This window comes from Diprion similis, chromosome 2 (genome assembly GCF_021155765.1).
Source record: "Diprion similis isolate iyDipSimi1 chromosome 2, iyDipSimi1.1, whole genome shotgun sequence".
NCBI lineage: Eukaryota > Metazoa > Arthropoda > Insecta > Hymenoptera > Diprionidae > Diprion > Diprion similis.
Window position 1 is genome coordinate 13,770,526 of NC_060106.1, and position 21,440 is coordinate 13,791,965.

The window sequence follows — 21,440 nt, forward strand, 5'->3', positions numbered from 1 at the left end:
TTGTTGTAATTACCACTAGGAATTCAAAGAGTCAAACTATTTATTTACAAACCAGCTGGTTGTCAGTAAACGCAGCACGGTGCTGTCGTACAATATATATTTTATATCATTCATTATTACGCATAGTAATTATTAATAATAATTCTTTATTTTCAACTCTTATTTTCGAAAATTGGCAATAGTGATAATCATAATAATAATCATCATACTCATCATCATAATATTAAGTAAATAAATAATAACAACAACAGTAGTATAATAAAAAATAATCGCATCTCTGGTCTATTGACCGACACTAATAATTATAATAATCATAATAACAGTAATAACAATATGATGCTATAATAGAATCACTGAACGACGTCATTGTAAGAAAGTAATCTATAGCTTCGAAGTCAGAATTGAAAGAGTTGCGTGAATTTCTGAGAGTGTCTTATGTATTGAATCTCATTTTATCGTATGTGCTCACGCAATAGGTATTGATGACTTGCCTACCCGCGCATGAAGAATCTGCAGCACTGTAGCGTTAAGGGAAAGACTACACTCGGTAAACAAGTTTCAATCAGAGTTTTATACAACTAGTACAACGTTCCAGCCAAGACTGTGACCGAATAGATATTTGGAAATCCGTATTCAATATCGATTAAATTGGAAATCAACTATCATATTGAATTGACTGAAAAAAGTTGTTGATACTCGGCGTTGAATTCACCTCCGGCACTGACATGATTAGACGGTAGAAACCCCGTGAATAGTGAGTACAGAACTTTCTTCCCCCAACACTCCATTCCTGCAGTGTTTTTAACCTGATCGCAGAGGGATGCAAAGTAGTGGTCGTTGGTGCGCGCGTGCTTTAACTCGCCGCTGATGGCAAATGGGTCTCGTAATTTGTGCGTAGTGTATATGTGTCGGTATGTTCGTAGAGATTGCGAACTGTGCGGTTAATATACATATTTATGTAAGTACAATGTATGTACATTGTATATGCGTATAATGTGGTTATATGCAACGTGACGGCGGTGAGCTTTCGGGGTGTGAGGGAGCGATATATGAATCCGCGTACCTAAATGAAGTCGACAAGACGTACGTGACTCGCGAACGATGCGGGGCGTGGGGGAGGGGGAGGAAATCCTATGGAAGAACGGGGTCCTGGCACCGATTGTTCCCTTCGAGGAGGGCGCGAAGGGGGTGAGTGAGTGAGTGAGTGAGTATGTAGGAGGTGGGAACCGTGGAACGGTTGATTTGTCGCGCCTAATGCGATTTATAAATATACGTATATATGACATTATTTATACATACGCGTATACCTATGATACAACGTGAGTGTGATAGTAGTATAACCTATAGAAACGTAGGTGTGTGTGTGCGCAATGTATAATTTTTGGTATACGAGTACCTATGATATTACGTTATAGCGTACGTGCCATACAGAATGTTTAATTATATGTATATTTTATAAACTAGAATATCTAGATATCTGTGGCTCTGTGTCCGGGATTTCTGTGTATCTTCATGTTTACACGTGTTGATTTATGTATATAATGTGTATATGTATATAATAGGTAGGTATATGTATAAACGAGCAAACGGGGGAGGATATGTTGAGTTGGGCGGCAGCATCACAAGTTTTAATGAACAAATTTAACATACGCCGATTTTATCGGGTGCTATATTGTATGTATTATTATACCGCGTTACGCATTACATGTATTTATATCATTAGGTTGCGCGTGAGCCACGCGTTTCAAACATATGTTACACACGTTAGATTATCTGACCGAGTAGACGGTGACGTCGGACGATGGTTGTTATATGATTTAACGACGTCGATGATCGCGGGACGATCGACAATTTCCGAGGATATTTTGTCAAATGTATAATATGTACGTATATGTCAATGTATACACATGTGTATACACGTGTAAGGTACGATGGTTGTTTCAAATCGAACCCGGATTCTATAATACGGTTCGGTATAATTTCGATAAAATTTGATAAAAACTGAAAGTATATACATATTAGTATATATACCTTAGAATAGATTCAACGTTATATATACTTGAATAAAATCCAATCGGTGCATTTTCTCGTTTTGTTTTACATTTTGTATTTTTCTTTTTACTTCGTGTTTTTTTTTTATTTTTATTTTTTTTGATATCTTTTAATTTTTTGTCATTTTTTTCAACGTTTTTTCTGTATTATATTTCTTACCCGAATATTCCATTGTTCCCTTTGTTCATTGTTCCCTTTACTTAAAATGCACTCGCCAAGCAGTAATATTATGTATGTATAATTTAACATTTAATCAGTATAAATACAAATATAAAAAAACATCGGACTGTTCGTCTTATAACAATTTCACGATAGGTACCTCTTTCTTCGTATTCTTCTAAGTACCATCTCTCTCTCTCTGTTTCTCTCTCTCTCTCTCTCTCTCTCTCTCTCTTTCTCTCTCTTTCTCTTTCTCTCTTTATCTTTACGTGCACGACTTAATTGTCGCAAAGAGCAATATAATATGTGTGTTTATGTACAGCAACGGCCTATATCTCTTCCGGTCATAACTGGACTCAAAACGATCAACGGAATTCCCGTTCTTCCATGGTGCAGGTTGCAGGTTATAAGGATTGTGTCAAATGTTAATGAAAAATGTTAATTGCAGGCAGGAGAGGGGTGAATATAAGGAGCGGGCGAGGGAGCGACGGAGGGGGGGGGGGCATTTGATTGGTCCCGGCGGCATCAGGGTGCGCAAAGTGATATAACCGCGGCTGCGTTGCAAAGATCGTTGCATATATTTTTTTTTCGAACTTCTTCTCATTCTTTTCACCCCTTCGGTATTTACCTTCGGGCAAAAGGTTTTGAAAACAGCGCTCCGATGAGTTTTTGGACGCAGCCGCGGGAAAGGCGTTAAAAAGGGTCGATTGCGTGGGCGAAGAGTGGTCGAGGTCAAGGTGGTGGGGCGGGGGCAGGTGAGGGGCAGAGGGTGCTACACGCTACGTGGTCGTGATTGATTGACTGGTCGATCGGCGATTGATATAGATTCTGAATTGACCGATCGAATCTTTCGTTATACACAATTGTAAATATTTTTAAACACGTCGTGGCTGATGGGGACGAAGGAATTTCGTCCTTACCCTGTCCCTCGTATTCTAGCGATTCTCAGCACAGAGGCATACAAGTAATACAGGCCATCTTCATCACTCAGTCCTTCTTTCACCTTCGCAGACGCACACTCACCCACACGGAAACACACACACTCTCTCCGAATCTCTCTTTCCTTCCCTGTTATACCAAATTCAGCACCCTGTCCAGCCCCCAGCTCTACAAGAAGAGGACTCGCGTTCGAGGTCTCAGCAGCAGATACTCGACTTCTCGTCAACGTTAACCCAAATCTCCGGATGTCTTGGTCCCGTTGGTTCGCAGATTCGAGTTCCTTCGGCCTTCGTCTAGAACCCACGAGAAAAAAGAAAAGAAAACAATCTACAGCAGCCCTTTAACCTTCCCCGCTCACCTTGCGCCCTTGAAACACCCTCGTCAACACCCAAGTTTACCCTTTTATTATACGTATACATATATGTATAGTTGAAATTTGCACCCGCATATTGCGTCAGACGTTTACGTTCAAACGCTCCAGGAATCTTGAGATTCTATTGACATTGGTTCGGCATGTGTAACTGTGTATAGACATACATCATGGGTACCTTGACGGTCGCCGCATGGGAATAGAGTATCAAACATACCATCATTCCACGCGCTACTTAGACACACCTATTTGCCTACTGTAGTGTGCGACCTGGGGATTACTCTATTAGTACGATATTAATTAGTCAGTCCCGGGGGATGTCAATAAGTAACGCGGTTACCCTGCAGTGGCTCCGATTATCTGCTTGACCTTCGATTATGAATATTTAAAGGAAACCTGAACACAGGGCTAACGTCATAGATCACTTTGTGTAAATTGAGTGCAAACTTGCAGACGAAGCGCGTCAAAACCAATTAACAAAATGCCATCTTTCGAAGATGATACTGTTAACGCGAGCTCCTTAGCAGTGCGATAATTGGTTGAAGGGTTTGGAATTTTCCATACTCCACGGACTTTCAGTAAATGTGGGAATTGAGTTTTTTCAAAATGCACGATATCTCGTACCGTTCGCAAAGATCTTTGCTGTATGCATCACTATTGACGATATTTATTTTATAATAATTCTCGAACAGGCCGCACACACGGAAGCATTCATGTGTAGTATATGAGTGTTAGTATACGAGTATGAGCTAATTGAGGTATTAAGTTTATTCAATCATTCGGTGAATTATACTTACTTATGTCTATCTGCCGTAGCGTACAAAACCCAAAAACTGATTGAGGTGGATGCGAAATTTGCATATCATTAAAGTGATTTTAGACTTGAGCTTCATATCTGTAATTCAGCTGATGAATTCACGTATATAGGCCAACGATTTGGTGATGAAGTCTACTTGACAGTAATTTCCTATTCCTCGTTTCCGTCAGGTAATAAAGTTCGCGGAAAAGTATACAAGTAAATAAAGCACCGGAGTGTACAACGTACGTGTAAAAAATCGACTTCAATCAGTAAGATAATTATCTATAAAACACAAATGTTACACATGTGATCACGCCAGTTGTGATTCCCTCTCTTTATATTTAACATTAATTGTAATTATAGCAGTTTTTACTAACGAAAAGTCTAACTAGTTCAGTTTCTAGGGTTACAAGCTCTATTGAAATTGACTAAACGCCACGGAATCGTGCAATAACTTTCATTTGCGCAGTGTAACTATTACATAGAAGCTGCAGTTTCGTGGCCGGTAGAACACAAGGTGAATTTTGGCTCGCGCAAGGTTCGATAGAAGGTGACGCGAATTCGAACGGAGCACTCACTCCTCCAGCATGCTCTTACCTGCTTTAGTGGCGAACGGGTCCTTCGGATGATTCGTCTTGATAGCGTTCATCCGTCTGTTTTGCACCCCGGGTGCGCCCCCGCCCCCACAGCCCCCCGGAGGAAGCAGAGCAGCCTGTTGACCACATCCAGGAACACCTCCTCCTGGACCTCCGGTCGGCGGAGCGCCGGGTGCTCTGACCCGTGGCTGCTCGACGGGAAGCACACGGCGTCTCTTTTTCGGTAGCTTCGCACGGGCTTGCGTGTGGCTGTAGTACATTGCGAAGTTGCTGACGATGACGGGGACCGGGAGGGCGATCGTTAGCACACCGGCGAGGGCGCAGAGGGCGCCAACAAACATCCCGACGTACGTTTTCGGCACCATGTCTCCGTAGCCGACGGTGGTCATGGTGACCAGAGCCCACCACAATCCGAGCGGTATGCTCTTGAAGTCGTTCTTCGGGTTGTACTGAATCCTCTCAGCGTAGTAGACGAGGCTTGCGAATATAACGATGCCGAGAACGAGGAAGAAGACCAGGAGGGTCAGCTCCTTCGCGGACGCCCGGAAGGTTTGGATCAGGATCTTGAGTCCCGAGGAGTGCCTCGTCAATTTGAACAGTCTCATGATTCTGATAATACTGAAAAACTCGAGGATGTCCGCGTTCTCCAGATGCGCGGCGAACTTCTGGAGGGCGAGGTCTATGTAGAAGCTCAGAGTTGCTATCATGTCGATTAGATTGACCGAACTTTTTATGAACTCGCATCTGTTGGGGCTCGCCACAATGCGTATCACGAACTCCAGGGTGAACCACGCGTTGCATACGCACTCGATGTAGAAAAATGCGTCGTGGGCGTTCGTTTGTGTCTTTTCCAGCGCCCAGGCCGACTCATTCTTGAAGTACACCGTATTGTTTACTATCACTGGCACCCGCATGTCCGGGTGCGTTTTCAGGCAGAACGACAGTATCGAGACGCAAATGAAGAATACGGAAATCACACCGATGATCTGCAACACGGGAGACTAAATTGTATTTCCTCATGTATCTTCAAAGTTGAGTGCCTACTCTGCTCGATGGGGTGAAAACTTTTAACATCATTGGCTATTGTCCTCAAGTGGATCGGGCAGAATTGCAGACACCAAGCCGAAGCTGAACATCTGAGAGTGCGCGCCTGTCGCCAGTTAGATTCTCTAGGGAGACAAGGTTATTTGATTCGCAATGAACGACCCTTCAAGGGCGGTGAGCCGTGAGATGCCGCCAACTCAAAGACGACAAATGCATACCTATTTGCGGAGGGTTGTTATTCAAATCACGCGAGAATATCATGGAAATGGGCGGCTTATGGAACAGAGCTCGAGTTTCACCAAACCGGGACTCGAATATGCTTCATTCCTTAATTTACAAACAATGTATTCATTTGACAATATGCTGCTTCGGCTTATTGAAAAATTTATTGCAAGAAATGCACAATAAAACCTCGTTACATCACACAGAGAGAAACGTTAGACGAGTCTGAAGCGAAAAGAAAGAGCCTTGTTCATTCACCTTCGAAACTGTGATTTTATGGTAGGTTAGACAAATATTGTAACCGAGGACTGAGTTCCTAACATCGGTTTCACGTTTTTATTAATACGTCTCGTTGCCCTGAACGTCAGTTCTAAGAAGTAAGATTGTAATTCACCTGATGCTTCTAATTTTGTGATCCTTCTTCGCTTTGCCTTTTTTCACACAACCTCACTCACGTCTATTCATCAATTTGCAAAAAAATTACTATATTTTTACCCTTTACTCAAAAACCAGACGACGATCTAATGCAGTCTAAAGTTCAAGAGATCTAAAGCGATCGATTCTATGGATAGGTAATTTTAACGGAAGAAAAAATAGCGAACGAAAATTTTCACCGTCAAGGAGCTGCTACAAAGGGTTACTTTGGGAAATGCATAATTACGTATTGTATGTAATTACTGGGTTGACGACAGCTAATATCGGGACATTATGTGTAATTGGAGGGGCAAACTATGTTAATTTCAAGAGCTTTCAGAGTATATTGATAAAGTTCCGTTTAGCGAGACCGGCATCTTCGCATCAATACAACTCAGCCCAACCTACCTACCTTCGCAGCGTTTGAGGAGTAGGGCTCGTCAAAGAGGGACCACATCTTCGGTTTGAGCCTCTGCCACCATGAAAGTGTTCCCTCGTAATAGTCTTCCTCGAAACCAAACTTCCTCGCGAGTTCTTCGTCGCTCGGTTTATCTGTGTCAAGGTCCAATCTGTCCAGGACGGCGAGTGTCTCCTGAGTATCCCGATGCTAAAATCGGAAAGAGCTGTTCAAAAAAGCCATTAAACAATCTCAAGGGGGTGGCAAAAGATGCAAATAAGTTTCCTTTGCCACTTTTATACCTGTTATACAATGCAGATTGAGTTTTCGCGGGCTTTCTTACACCTACAAAGTAAACTTTATTATACGTACACCATCGGCCACGCTAAGCGTGAAAGCAGTTTCTTTTGCCCCATTTGAGCTGACGTTACCAGTAAACCGAAGATCATGAATCAGAGCATTATCGAGAAAAGTACTTGGAGCATATCTGCGTTCACGTTTTTGCAAATTTCTCGAACAACGCAGTCGCTGCTTCCTTTATGCTTCTGGCCCAGTAAGGCGGCAATTCCCTTCTTGCGAATACGGTCCTTAAAGATAGTCCAGATCTACTATTCGTTCTGATTTATGGGATGGTTATGCACCGTATCGTATCCCTGTATCTCTTGTCTCGAGAGAAAAAAAGTGTTATACTGAGTCGGATGGGTTGTAAATAGATCGTCTCATGCGGCCAACATGATTTTAACAATAAGAACCGCTTCGCGTGCAGTACAGAATAACTTTCTGGTCCCTGATCTATTTTCTTTCTAGAGCGGTCAATCGATACCTGGGACGGTAGAACGTCGCGGAGTGCGCCGCTGGCGTTGAAATATACTACAGGTGTACGTATGTACATCACCTTTGCACGTTAGCCGAGAGTTAGATCAAACTCGGTTTAAGGAAAACCGTTAAATACGCCAGAGAGTAGCTGTGTAACGGTTAAATACTGCCGTGAGACGCGACAAGACCATAATTGCGGAATTTGCGGGTCTCGCTCAAGTATGTGCTATGCGAAAATATAGACGATCTACACGTTCTCTAGGCAAGATAAAAAATTCACAAAATTTGAATTGACTGATTTTTTGGTTCGCTACGTGAGCTGCTGTAAGATCGAAGTTCCAGGAAAAATTCCGAAACTAATAGCAGGATAATCGAGCATACTTAAGTCTATATTATAACGTAAACTAGCAGAACGCCGACTGTAATTGAAAGTATTTATGCCGCTAGCAGTAGACACTGTAGAAATGAAGTTTCGATTCTTAGACATAAGATTTTATCTCTTTACTCTCCTCCTACTCGACTCTCTTAATCGACGTCTGTATAGAATTCCCAACTACATTAGCATATTTGAAACACGGCTTCAATCTACGAGTTAATCCGAATACCGTCTTACTCGGTTGAAAAAATAATAAAGTCAATTTATGAGTAAACTTTCGTAGACAATAGTAGACGCGGTTCAATAATGATCGAACAATGAAATTTGCATTGAAAACGCTGAAGGGTCGTAAAAAGCGTTTGAAAACTTCTCTTTAAAACTATCACTTGCAGTAATGATAAAGGTGTTTAAAGTTGCGTGGGAGTTATCTGGCGTATAAGAACGGCAAGGGACAAGTTTGAGAAGGACGCTGCCCAGAATAAAGTGGTGCGGGTTTCAGACGGTCACGGAATCACAGAAGGAACATTTAATTGTCTTTACGGGTTCGTGGGTTTAGGGTTTCAGGGAGTGCCGACTCGAAGTGTAACGATTGAGCCGGCGAGTGCGAAAATCAAACCTATCTACCCTAAGCAAACAAGTGAACACCGAAATAACGGGCCGGCCGATTTCCAAAAGCTCCGTCGTGCGGAATTTCATACATTGTTTTATCTTTCTCTCGGTCTCCTCAAAGAGATAATGAAAAATTCATCGCTTTTGAAATTGGCGGCCAATCTTTTGACGTTCATTTGCACAACGGAGTCAAATCGAGCCATGCAAATGCCTCTTGATATGGAATTGCGACGAGGGATGACGAGGAGGAAGCCAGTTCTCCGAAAGAGGCCCGCGTAGATTATACCTGCGTGTACGTCATCCAACAGCAGGGCTCAACCTGGTTCGAGTCAAGGCCCCAGAACTCGAGTTCCTCCTCGAAGAGGGGCCCGCACACGTCGGTCGGATAGTGCAACTTCCCGGTCCGGTAATAGTTGAGGACCTGGGCGAAGACACCGGGATGTCGATCGAAGAAGTACTCGTTCAGGATGGGGTCGTAGTTAGCCAGCGCCTCGGTCAACCGGGACAGTCGGGTTGCTGGGATCTTCTTAAGGGTCGCCTTGTACGTCTCGTGGCGGATACCCCCCACATTGAGAACCACGCGGTTCTCCGCGTCCATGTTGATCAGGTTCATACTGATCACGGCTCTGGTAGCGCCGATCCCACCTGCAACAACCAATCCGGACTCAATACTCACGTATTTCATCAGCCACGTTACACACTGACAAGCGTATAACATGCATACCTAATTATAACACACGAGTCTAGCCGCCCTTTGTCTATAAATTGTTCCCTATACCGTGGCTGGGGTTTTTCTTCCAACAGTTCGCGCGGAAATGCCCGTTGAATAATTTTCATGCCGAGAGAAGTCCGCGTCGCCCGTTGATTGGAATTGAAATCTGATTGAGATCGAGGGATGCGGCGAGGCGGGTTTGACTCGTCAGTCAAACTTAATATGGATAAAAGGATTATAAAACTCGGTCCGCGATGTCACGCTCCTCCTCTTTTTGTCGCGTCCTTCGATCGCTTTTCCCGATTCTATTTCTACAGCCTGCAGCAGATTATTACTGAACGATTTTACGCTAACGGGTAAACCTGAAATCATAATTAAGGTTGCGTACGCGTGTCATCTCAGAGAAAAACGGCCCTGCAGAGAATTTGGGAGAGAAGCTGGATGGGAGAGATTCCACGGCCTTCGTATCCGCGTCTTCAGGCCCGACGACTGAACGGACGGTAAATTCTCGTGGAAGGCTCACCACGTTTCCGCGGTGCGCGGGGTGACCCCCGTTTCAGGGCGAGCGCGCCTGACAGCGAGCGATCGAAACCTCCTCCTTCACCCGTGACGTCACACTCTCGCCATGCAGAGGCAGCGCGCGCGGAATCGATATCGTGCGTGCACGCACGCGAGCCAACCGATAACCCTAATCTGCCTTGGTCACCCTAATCACCCTGCACGTAGCGCACGGCTCGGTCCTACCGGGTGAAGGAGGAATTCGAGTTCTATAATCTACGGAGGGACGAAATGGCGGGTAAATATACCGGGTGGAAGGCGGAAAAGGGCTCGGCGAAATTCGGAAGGTTGCCGGAGCGACTCGCCTCAGCACCTATCTTTACGCACCCTTAGCTCTTTCATGACCAGCATATCCTCCGCGACATCTCAGCGGCTCCGTCCTCTTCTCATGACAAGCACCTGGCGCCGGCACGGCACCGGTGCGGCACCGGCACGGCAGCTAGAGCCTCGTTTCTCCCCAACGTAGGGATTCCGTCGGCGAATCTATTCCGCGATTCACTCCACTGACTGGACGCAATTCCCAAAGTCTTGCGCTCTTCACCCTCTCGTCGCGTGCCGAAATTTCAACTCCGCGGCTCACCGCTGGTGCCTCAGCAACGACAACGACGCGCGGTTCATAGTCGGTCTAGCCCCAAACGGCCTCCGGTCGAGCGCAGACTAAACTGACCCCGACGGTGAGCGACGGCGCCGCGGGGTCCCGGGGGATGAAGGAGGGCGTCTCGACGCGCAAACTCGACGTCGACGTCGCGGTCCGACGTCGCCGTCGCCGTTGCCGCTCACTTCACCCTCACTTCCGTCGACGACCGCATCGCTGACCCACTGCCCCCTCGAATTCCCTGCACTCTTCTGCCCCGCGGTGTTACACACCCTGCACCCCGTCGCGTTGTATGTACATGCGGGGCTGTGTGCCTGCCATAAATGGCGTACCCTGTATGAGTCGTGCCTACGCTACCCCCGCACGCTATGAAAACAGCAATATCTGTAACCAAAGCCAGCCGGCCCGAGTGTGCTCTTCTTTAACATGGCGCACACAATTATAATATGTATAAATGTGAGTGAGCTGGCCGCAAGCAGTTGGCGGGGGTGCGGAATACGTTAAAATTCGCTGAGTGAGATTTTCATTTCGAGTACAAGGTGCCTCGTGTCACCCGCGCCCTAGACTCGATGTAATCAATCAACCGGCACGATGCATACGATCAGAAATACCTCGATAGCCTACCTACCCGATACGCATCAAGTGGGCAGGCTTTCAACGCGAAGATAAATGGCTCGTAACTGTAAGGGGGAGGCAAACGGCCGAGATAACGATGCGCTTTACGAGTCCATACGTCCATGGTTGAGAAAGTTGAGTAAATTATAAGATCAGAGGTCGCTTTCTACTTCCTTCGATTCGTTCTTCGCCACTCGCTCTTCGCTTGCTGTCTTCACCGTTCACCCTCTGACCGATTTTCCGTACGGTCGTAGGGGATGAACGTTCGACCCGTTTTACCCGACCTCTTACAACCCTTTCGATGTGCAATTTTCTAACCTTACGGGTTTCGGCACGAAACAAGACTCCTCACAGCTTTCCGTATAGATGGTTTTACCCTCGATAAATATAAGTGACTCTTACATGTGCGGCTGCAGTGGTATATCGACTGCCGAGTGTCCTCGCTAAATATTACAACGGCACCTGATTTCGTTCACTGGATAATAAAATATGAATATGTGGAGCTCGCTGCTTATAGCTGCGGCGTTTTATGAATTTCTGCATGCACAATACCGTTGCCCTAGGGTGAAAATTACATCCTCCGTTACGCTGGAAGAAAGAAAACAGGCAGAAATGAAGCAGGCAGCAGGAGTCTGAGTGCCGAGTGAAGTCGATGAATATACATGATCAACCTGGCGATGTGTCGGCACGCGGCGTCGTGCGTCGGGACGCAGGGAACTCGCATCCCGACGCGATTCCCCGACTCTCTGCGTCGCCTTCCTCTCAGGATTTCCCTTTGTCCGATGCGAAGCCAGATACGAAGTCGCCACGCGCCCCGGTGACGTCAGGTAAATTTCAAAGAAAATACGCGAGGCTGAGGTGGCTCGGGGTATCCTGGTGGGGACAGTTGCCTCGAGCAAATGTTCCGCCGGTCGATAGGACGCTTGCGCCCTCCGCACGCGAGAAACTCTGCCTATGTGCCACAGCTTTTAACCGTCTATACCTATAACCGTATACGACTAGCTGCTGCAACACAAAAGTGTCGGTATAGGTGGAGATCCCTCCTGTGAGTGGGCGCGGAGCACCGCATTGTAGATTATTGCCGAACCAAAATGTAATACAAGCTCGATTGTATTACTAATCCAGAACGTCAAGTTCGTTCCTCGAGCTTTCCACTGCGGAAAGCTTTATTTTATTAACAATTATTGTTACGTTATTCCAGTACTTATGTACCGGATGTACGCTGAGTGAAATTATTATCGATTTTCCGACAATGTTATTGGCTTCCTTAAACGTGGTGGGTGTAATTACCGCTTTGCCGGGTGACATGGCCGCGCTAGAAGCGCCAGAGCATTAATCAGTAATGAGGTCATTAATCACCCTCGCGCATAAGATGTTATTATTTACCGTCTGATTCTGGCACGGAGATAATATGCGCGCTCGGTGTACCTATCTGAGCGAGAATGAAAAAGGCTCTGTTTAATAAACTACAATCTTCATTCAGGCGCAGTGACCTGGACAACCGGCTGCAGGCTACGTATTAAAAATTGACATACCTATATGCGACACCGGTTTCCTCAGCACAGTTCGGTAAACACCATCAGGCAGGATTGCAACATTTTTCATTCGAGAGTTCGGCAGTGGAACAGAATTTTCTGTGCTTAATTAATATTTCAATGAAGGTATGCATATGTATTCCAGAGTCACGTTTGCTTTTAGGACCATTCGGCATTGGAAGTCTTGCGTTTCGGCTAATTTATGTATTCTTCAATATGTTTTTAGTCCGACAAAACATATCTTCTTTAATATTTCAGGCTCGAAATGTTTCGGAAGAGAATGAGATCTTACAGAACGATGGAATTTTTTCCGAACACGAAAACACCCCCATAATAGATTGACTGAATTAGTATTTCTGCAGGTTACGCAAACGATGAATTTTATATTTCCCCCCAAAAAACGTACTGACTTTGGGATTTAAGTTTTACGTAAGACCAGTACGTGGGAGCGCGCCAATAGTCAATTCACTCCAAAGCGGATGTTTAACAAACGCTTTTGAAACCTAGTCGTTCGTGGTTCTAAAGACGAAGAGGAAGCATAACAAGAGGCGTAAATATAGAGCTACGGGGAATCGGGATAGTTATGGGTTCAAGTTGGAATTCGTAAGCAAAACCTGCATGCGATGCAAATTGCTCGTAACAATTACCTTCGGTAGCGAGTTTATGACTATACAGTAGCCAGCAGCGAAGGGGATCGAGTTATAGTCACATGATTACGTATCAATTGACGAAACAGCCCATCTACGTGGCTTTCAGTCGCGACGTTTTTACCAGTCTCGGTCGTCGGTGAAATGATATTGGCAGATTATACGCACGTGATCAAAGTTCTGACGTCTTTGCAGCTTTTGCGTCCAATCCCGTGGCAACGAGTTGATCCACGATATTTTTTTATCATTCAAACTTTGGCACGGCAGTCAGGGAAGTTGAGTTACATCAAGACATTCATTTATACATTAAACAATAACATGAACTGTTTGGGACTACTTGTCAATTTTTCATCACCGCGTATCCTTGACTTTTAAACCACGTGTGTTACTTACTGGGTTTCATCTCTCCTGTTTATAGTACAAGGCATCTGTAACTTTACGCATTTATATCTACTCATTCAACGAAAATAACTGAAAGAAAAACTACACTTTGGTGAAAATTCATCTGAATCCTGAAACGCGAACGTCACGTTTCGCACAATCAAATCTGTTTCACTAACATTTCTCCTGTGTGCTAATGAATCAAAATCGCCATCATCTAGCTGGTTCCATTCATAATGTAGGGTTGCATGCATCCGAACGAATTGTGGATGAATGGGAGGTTGATTTTTGAGGTTCATTGTCGGATGTTTCTACGGTTTCTGCAGTTTTCTCCGTTTCCAAATCCAAATCTTCGGGTGAACAGCCCTTCGAATTGTTGTTCGTGATCTGGATCGCTGTGAATTCTTTCTGCTCAGATGGCATCGTCGTAGCCCTCGGCCGAATCTCTGCTAAATTCGCCAAAATCTGTGGCTGAAAATTTCAAAAGTAAAATTAAATGCGTTTCCGTAATTTGATAATTCCACAAAAAATAATTTATAACATTTCTCAACATATGTAAATCGCTGTATATAAAATTACGCAAGTCATCATTCACACATGATCGGATGAGATAGGCAGCACGACTGTGTGGAGACGATAATGAACGAATCCTTCCACGGGTTTCTATTATCTTCTCAGACTAACCCTCCGTCGATTATCTCTTTATTGTGTGAGATATACAGTTTTAATCATTTTCACATATGAAAAAATTTATCGAGAAAATTTAGGGGGGAGGAGGGGGCGCAAGATGTTGGAGGGTCTTCAAGACAGCGACAAGAACAAATTAATGGGACGTTGTTGAATGGCGCTGATCGCTATATAGTCGTCGACATTTTATATAGCTTATTTCCTCGCCCGTTGTGCGTATTCGTCGTTAAGCAATTTCATCGTTGTATGCGCGGTGACCCGTTTTACGACCGAGTCAATTTCACTCCAGAAGACGTCTGCTGCCGTGGATCGTACTTCTATCGTCGGTCATGTTGCGATCCACACTTATCGTAACGGCTACTACTTTGGCCAAGTAATTTTGATACCAATTTCAACCTTGCATCACGGCGATAGAGTAACGAGCTAATAAAGTAATGTGTATAAAAACAATTTACCTGCATTTGCAGGAACGTATCGATCCCAATGGTGGCCGGTCGAGGCATTAGGGGAGCCGTGAACCTCGGCAATGTGTTTACGAAGTCTTGATTTTGAATGGTGGTATTTTGATGAGGCTTGTGATGCCTGTTTCTTCGCGGTGCTTCTGCTGGCAGAACTCTTCGTCTTTGCTTCGGTAATTTGCTGCGGGCCTGAGGAGGAAGGATCATCACTTTTAGCACTAAATCAAAAGTAACATTGAAACTGCACGCAATTTCACGTACGAAACGATAGTTAGATACATCATGGCCATGGCATACAGTGCAGTGTCACTGAAACTCACCTGCGTGTGGGAATAGAACATGGAGAAGTTGCTGACGATTACCGGTACTGGTAAAGCGATGGTTAATACTCCTGCCAGGGCGCAAAGAGCGCCGACAAATTTTCCAGGAAAAGTTTTAGGCGCCATGTCGCCGTAACCAACCGTGGTCATCGTTACCAAAGCCCACCAGAGACCTTCGGGAATGCTTTGAAAGTTGTTTCCTGGATTATGCTGGAAAGTGACGAACGACAGTCTGACTTTGATCTTGGGGATACTCAGCAACAGATCGAGAAAGGGCTGAGCCCGAAGTCAATAGAAATGTTTGAATTCGGGTTTGACTCGGCCGTCACGCGTTTTGGCAGGCCAACACACAGTTGAGAGATAACGTGCTGTCAGTTTCAGAAAGCACAGAGTATCGCGTTCGTTCATTTAGAAATTTCGGAGGAATCGCAGAGATTTGTGACTTTCAGATTCAAGCACGAAGTGACGCAGTGCGGTGTTTACGGACTGTTGAACACCGGTGTCGGAGACGCACGGCTTGGGGTACCCGGTGAAACGGTTCTCTATACTCGTAGGATAGTCGCAACTTTCCGACTATTCAGGGCGTAACAACTCCACGAGTAAAACGTGCGAATCACACGCGGAATGTAGAGGTAGTTGAATGAAGAGAAGAACGCGGTAGACTGGAAGTGGAAACTAGCACGAGTAGACTCCGAGGAATTACTCTCAGTTAAAGCATAGAAGGAGATACGCAGAGAAGTACGCGGCGAAAGAAAAGCTCCATTTCACGATGAAAGTTTCATACGACAAACTCTGATTGCAGACTTCAGAGCAGCTAAAAATTCGGGGATTTCTTCGAGCGTCGGTACGAGGACTACAGTTTCTGGTAAACAAAGGAATTCCTCACATTTCGCGGCATTCAGAAGGTGCTCGGAGGTTGAGCTAAAAATGCAGGTGTTCATGTTGCGCAAATTTTTACGAGCTAGAAAATTTCGGCGGCATATCTACACTTATAAAGCTACATTATGTCCGGAAGAGATATCGCCCGTATTTTCTTACTTTATACGCACCTAACATTAAACCAGAACGGCGGTGAACTCCTGGCCTTGTGACAAAATTCACTCGTTCCATGTATTTGATTCTGAACTGGTCTTTCCATGTCCTGAACTTGATGATACGTACCTGAAAACGTTCGGCGTAGTAGACCAGGCTGGCAAACAGTACGATGCCTAGCAGCAGAAAGAAGACCAGGAGGACGAGTTCTCTGGCGGATGCCTTGAAGGTGTGAATCAGAATGCGAAGGCCTGGAGAGTGTCGAGTGAGTTTGAACAGTCTAAGAACTCGTACGACTGAGAAGGCTTCCAAAAATTGAACTTGATCTATCATAAACTCCGTGTAGAAGCTCAGGGTGGCTGCGAGGTCGATCAGGTTCACCGGTGACATAGCAAATTGTTTCAAGCTTGGAGTGGCCTGAGAAATAAAGATAAGAATTAACTCAGCTTGTCCGCTGTGATTGTTCTAGTATGGACGAACGATCATGTGATATGATTTGAGAAAAGCACGCGACTCTGATCTTCGATGAGTTTTCGTAAAATGATGCGGAAAAAGAAACATCTGGTCATTTGTAAGGAGATGGCGATTATACGAACCAGACAACGAAGCACTAGCTCGACCGTGAACCAGCCGTTGCAGGCCAATTCCAGGTAGAAGAAAGCCCAATGAGGCTCTGTTGGGTCGCGGTGGTTGTCGGTTCTCCCCGTGTCACGTGATACTCTCATGTTTTCGTGTGTTTTCAAGCAAAACGTGACGATGGAAAGACAGATGAACAGAATCGAAGCACAGGCGATCCCTTTGGCCAGGGGCGAGGAATAGGGCTCGTCGAAGATGGCCCAGATACGAGGACGGATGCATTGCCACTTGGTTAGTCGCCCGGAGTAGTAAGCTTCCTCGTACCCGAAGAGCCGCGCTACTTCCTCTTCGCTTGGACGGTCCGTGTCGATGTCCAGCTTGTCCAGGATGGCCAGAGTCGCCTGCGTGTCTCTATGGATGCTGTATGTGCTCCAGCAGCACGGTTCTACCTGCGCGACAATCGGAATCGTTGCATCAACACCAGATATTACTGTTCATTCCGCTTGAACAAAGTGGAATTTGATTGTAGCTAAATTGCAACTCGTAGCATAATCATACAACACTGTCTTTAGTGTTATACTAATCGTTGCACTAACATAATATGTATAGTAAAGAAACGAACCATATGACTGGATATGTTCACCCTTAACGAAGGTAGATTAAGCAACCGTCACTGATTGATAATTACGGATGCCAGCCCCTCGTCAGCTCAAACGAGTAATCTTTCAGGTACCAAAATATTATTAACTCGGTATTATTTCCGCATGAAGTAATTGGCGAAAATTACAGAGTATCATCCAAAGATGTTTGAGTCAAAATTGTCGACCACATATTGTGGTGTAACGGGAAACTCGGTATGTAAGTGAGCCTCTATTATTTTAATGGATGGGCAATTTACGGATGAGAAGAAAGAGAGCGGAATTAAAAGCCGGAAAGCCAATTACGTAAGTATTATGAACAAACGTACTTAGCAGACAAAATGCGCGCATACTTGCAATGTAAAGACCCCAAATCCGTAGCTCTACAGCTAGGGTCATAATGTGGAAGCGCTTAGCGATACCGCTTGTTTGCATATTCAAGGCTATTATGATCGATCTATTTCTGGCTTGACTAAAATCATTTCAAGACGATCCAAAGCTGCAAAAGCTGAGGGAAATATTCACGGTTCAAATGACGTATGAGGACGCGACAATGAGTGACGGGGTCTTTTGGCGAACTGAAGTTTAGTCAGTTGTGGAAAAAGTAGCAGCAGCGTTCCTTTTCTCGTTCATACAACCAAGGGTGAAGCAGCCGCCAAGTGATTTGCGCAACAAATCAGAACTCTACACGTATCGAGGAAAAGTTTCTACCAACCATCACTATTACCTCTCGTGCAACTTTGATGCTGGATTAAATGCTGCTGGATCAGATTAAACGACTTACTCGTACTTGAGGAGTACGTAGGTATATTTAACTCAAAATGAAAACTTATTCGTGTAAAGCCAAAGTGCCCCACCACTGCGAAGTGGACGGTTATATGCCAAGGCAACTGGTTTTGAAGGTTCTGCGTTTTGCGCCGCTTAGGTGAAATATGAAGAGAAAAAGGCACGGGCCACGGTAGCATTAACGACTATTACACGATCGTTTAGTGCTTACGGGGCGAAACGGACATGAAACGAAGACACGTCGAAGGTTGTTAAGCTGTTCACGCTGTTTGACATTAATCAGGCATCTCTTGCAGTTGCCAGCAGCGTGCAAGTAATCAGAGACTGTGCCTGGCACTCTGTGCAACATGCCCGCGGTTGAATTCATGCAGCGGTTATATACTGCATCGGAATTTATGTCAGTTTAAAATACATCTGCGTCGATACAACAACTTTTTATGACGGCATTAAAAGCTGAACCAAGGTTTTTAATGGTCTCCAAGCTATTGTACGGCCAAAGTTAGCTAGCTTAAATGTAAATGTAAGACGAATGAAAAAAGAAGACAACGTTATAATAATATTTTGTACACCACGTATATAGCTCGACGATCATCTTATTTCAATAATAAAACCCCCGCTTCTGTTCTTCGCACGTAATAGTGCGGTGGTTTTATTACCCCCTGAATTTACACTATCATGATATACAAAAAGTCACCGAAAACAAACGTTCGTTGTCTCGAAAATTAGAAGGATAAAAATGTAACTCGACCATGCATTAACCGTAGATAACCCTGATCGTTTATTGGCGATTTCAATTTTCACTTACTTCTCCATCATTTTCTCCGATTACTCGAATTGAAGTAGATCTAATAGCGGTGGAGGATTTAACGCTCCGCGGTATAAATTGAGCCGATTAACGGAGACGAACCTGGTTCGAGTCGAGGCCCCAGAATTCTAATTCCTCCTCGAAAAGGGGACCGCATACGTCGGTAGGATAGTGCAGCTTCCCTGTACGATAGTAGTTCAGGACCTGAGCAAAGACGCCTGGGTGTCGGTCGAAGAAGTACTCGTTCAGGATGGGGTCGTAGTTTGCCAGAGCTTCCGTCAGCCGGGACAGTCGGGTTGCCGGGATTTTCTTCAGGGTAGTTTTATAAGTTTCATGACGAATCCCTCCGACGTTGAGCACGACGCGATTCACCGCATCCATCGCGTCAAGTGTTTTCACCAAGCATTCGACGAGCAGTAAACGTATTTTAAAAAATTGCTCACAATTCCGAAGCACAGTTAAAAAAACGGCGTCACATTTTTATTCGTTGTTTTACGGTTGGTTAAAAAGTCGGGGTTACCCAGCACAGTTTTTTTTTCTTTTACTTGGTAATTAGCGGATGTGTAGCGTTTATGTCCGGCTGCCAATGCACGATTGTATCTTGACCGTTGTAGAATCTCTGCAGACTTGTAGGGTAGAAAATAATTTTGAAGTAAAAAGAGAACAATATTTAATAAACTTATTCCGTGTGAAATGTGTGAGAAAACGCGAACACCATTCTCGTCCTATACGATCCTACGGGGTGATAATATATCAGCTTCGCGAATCCAGTAAAAATTTGAAGAAACTTTTTTTATTACTCGCGAGGGAAAGTTAGTCGCGATGGGTTGAAAGCATGAATAGGATCAGGTGTCTGTGATTTTTTTTTTACTCTCTTTCTCCTCGTCTTCTACTTTAAGTTTTCGCAAGACAAGAAGTCGGCTATAAAGTTACGCAATCTCTATGTATGTATAAAGTTCAGGTTCAAGTTTCCGTTCGACTATTATTATATCTATGCTGCTAAAAGGGCGCCGCGAAAGCAACGAATGATTATGTCTTTGCTGAAGTATAAAGAGCGGATATATCTATCGAACAAGCGGCGCGAGAAAATTGATTTAGATTTATCTCTTTCCCTTCTCATTTCACTCAAAATCAACTCTAGTAGTCGATACTGCGTTCGACCCACCCGCCCGTTCTAAATCACCACCAAGACACCAACTGTCAAAACCCGACTGAAGATCACTAAAGTGCGGTTATTTAACCGTCTTGCGAACGCATGCTGGACGGGCTGCGTTTTAAAACCGCACTAAACGACGGCAGATCCGCAAGAGCGACGATCCTCATCCTCCTCCGCCCCGGCTTCGCCCTCGCCACCTTTCAGTTCTATAAATTCGGCCATGTTTATTTGGCCAGCTAAAGCAGATGGTAGGCATGCCACTGGTTTACGATTAATAAGTTTCTCCTCCTCTAGCTCCGTCTGCACTCTCCTCGCTCTCTCGATCGGCAAGTGCCCTTGTCGCGTCCCTCGGCATTCCAATCGCGATATCTCTACGTCATCCCCGGAGCTGATTTCCCGCATTTCCGGCCTAAGACGAGAATTCGCTGAAGTTTCCACGGTGGAAAGCAGGCGTGCGATGTTCCTGCATCGATTCAATCAAAACTGCACGCTGTTTTAACCCAAGGTGGAATAACGCCGTTATCAATTCACGAATTAGTGCTCGCGCTCCAGCAGCCGCTTGCCATTACGCTAATCAATATTGCGAAATTTTCAGCGTTTTCATAGCTCGTCACGCTCACGCTCGCCGAGTTTTCTCAGGATCTCCGCGTGTTATAATGCTGCGTGGGACGTGCACGTTTGTTGAAACAGTGTTAAACAAATATTTATAAAATGTACCTGAATTGAATAGATCCGTCAACGCGGTTCGCCATCTGCGGAAACAATGGCACACAATACTTGTTCGTCAACTTCGGGTGGGCGTTGGAGCTTCTACAGGGGTAGATAAACGTGTAAAGTTGACGAATGAATCAGGAGAATGGACGGAATGTTTCTCGCTAACGTAGCAGCCGTGCTCGGAATGTACCTACCTATGTTGAGGAATGACTTTGAAAGCGTTTCCCTGATCTGGGCGGTGGTTGTAGAATTTTTGGAACACCCCGAAGACTTTTTTTTCAAAGTTTTCAACGAACTCTGCGCCTGTAATTCACGCGATTGAAAGATTTCCAATGCAAGAAAAGTCCTGTAAGTAGGTCGGCTGTGGTCTCGTAATTCTCTGATGTAATAAAGCTTGGAAAAAATCCGTTATACAATTTTTATAGATCCATT

General features: G+C 44.8%; 2 protein-coding genes across 5 annotated transcripts; both read right to left on the reverse strand.

The window, feature by feature from the left end:
- Positions 1 to 2,692: 2,692 nt before the first annotated feature.
- LOC124414013 (potassium voltage-gated channel protein Shaw) lies at positions 2,693 to 10,707 on the reverse strand. Of its 3 annotated transcripts, none has more exons than XM_046894887.1 (5): positions 10,391 to 10,707; positions 9,080 to 9,438; positions 7,008 to 7,202; positions 4,917 to 5,901; positions 2,693 to 3,443 (listed from the first exon to the last, which is right to left on the reverse strand). In XM_046894887.1, the coding sequence occupies exons 2-5, from the start codon at positions 9,404 to 9,406 to the stop codon at positions 3,379 to 3,381; spliced, it is 1,572 nt and encodes a 523-aa protein (XP_046750843.1). In that variant the 5' UTR covers positions 9,407 to 9,438; positions 10,391 to 10,707; the 3' UTR covers positions 2,693 to 3,378. The 3 variants fall into 3 exon arrangements, with proteins under 3 accessions (XP_046750843.1, XP_046750825.1, XP_046750834.1); XM_046894869.1 differs by having other exon boundaries at positions 4,917 to 5,916; XM_046894878.1 differs by lacking the exon at positions 10,391 to 10,707 and adding an exon at positions 9,518 to 9,600 and having other exon boundaries at positions 4,917 to 5,916.
- A 2,731-nt stretch (positions 10,708 to 13,438) lies between these two features.
- Positions 13,439 to 20,407, reverse strand: LOC124416604 (potassium voltage-gated channel protein Shaw-like). 2 transcript variants are annotated; one of them, XR_006930785.1, is made up of 7 exons: positions 19,241 to 20,407; positions 16,930 to 17,358; positions 16,463 to 16,750; positions 15,302 to 15,511; positions 14,979 to 15,170; positions 14,016 to 14,307; positions 13,439 to 13,926 (listed from the first exon to the last, which is right to left on the reverse strand). XR_006930785.1 is itself a non-coding variant. In XM_046897828.1 (6 exons), exons 1-6 carry the CDS (start codon positions 19,517 to 19,519, stop codon positions 14,068 to 14,070), a joined length of 1,638 nt encoding a protein of 545 aa, XP_046753784.1. In that variant the 5' UTR covers positions 19,520 to 20,407; the 3' UTR covers positions 13,439 to 14,067. The 2 variants fall into 2 exon arrangements, 1 of the variants encoding a protein (XP_046753784.1); XM_046897828.1 differs by having other exon boundaries at positions 13,439 to 14,307.
- Between the last annotated feature and the right edge of the window lie 1,033 nt (positions 20,408 to 21,440).

Bases quoted from the DNA above. Each gene is read 5' to 3' on its own strand.
- LOC124414013 (XM_046894869.1), bottom strand. From the start codon at position 9,406: ATGAACCTGATCAACATGGACGCGGAGAACCGCGTGGTTCTCAATGTG. The intron at 5,917-7,007 runs GTAGGTAGGTTG...AATACAATTTAG, and splicing joins ACTCCTCAAACGCTGCGAAG to TCTCCCGTGTTGCAGATCAT. The intron at 3,444-4,916 runs GTAAGAGCATGC...CGTGGGTTCTAG, and splicing joins CCCGTTCGCCACTAAAGCAG to ACGAAGGCCGAAGGAACTCG.
- LOC124416604 (XM_046897828.1), bottom strand. From the start codon at position 19,519: ATGGATGCGGTGAATCGCGTCGTGCTCAACGTCGGAGGGATTCGTCAT. The intron at 16,751-16,929 runs GTTCGTATAATC...TTTATTTCTCAG, and splicing joins AGCTAGTGCTTCGTTGTCTG to GCCACTCCAAGCTTGAAACA. The intron at 15,171-15,301 runs GTGAGTTTCAGT...CTTCCTCCTCAG, and splicing joins TGTTCTATTCCCACACGCAG to GCCCGCAGCAAATTACCGAA.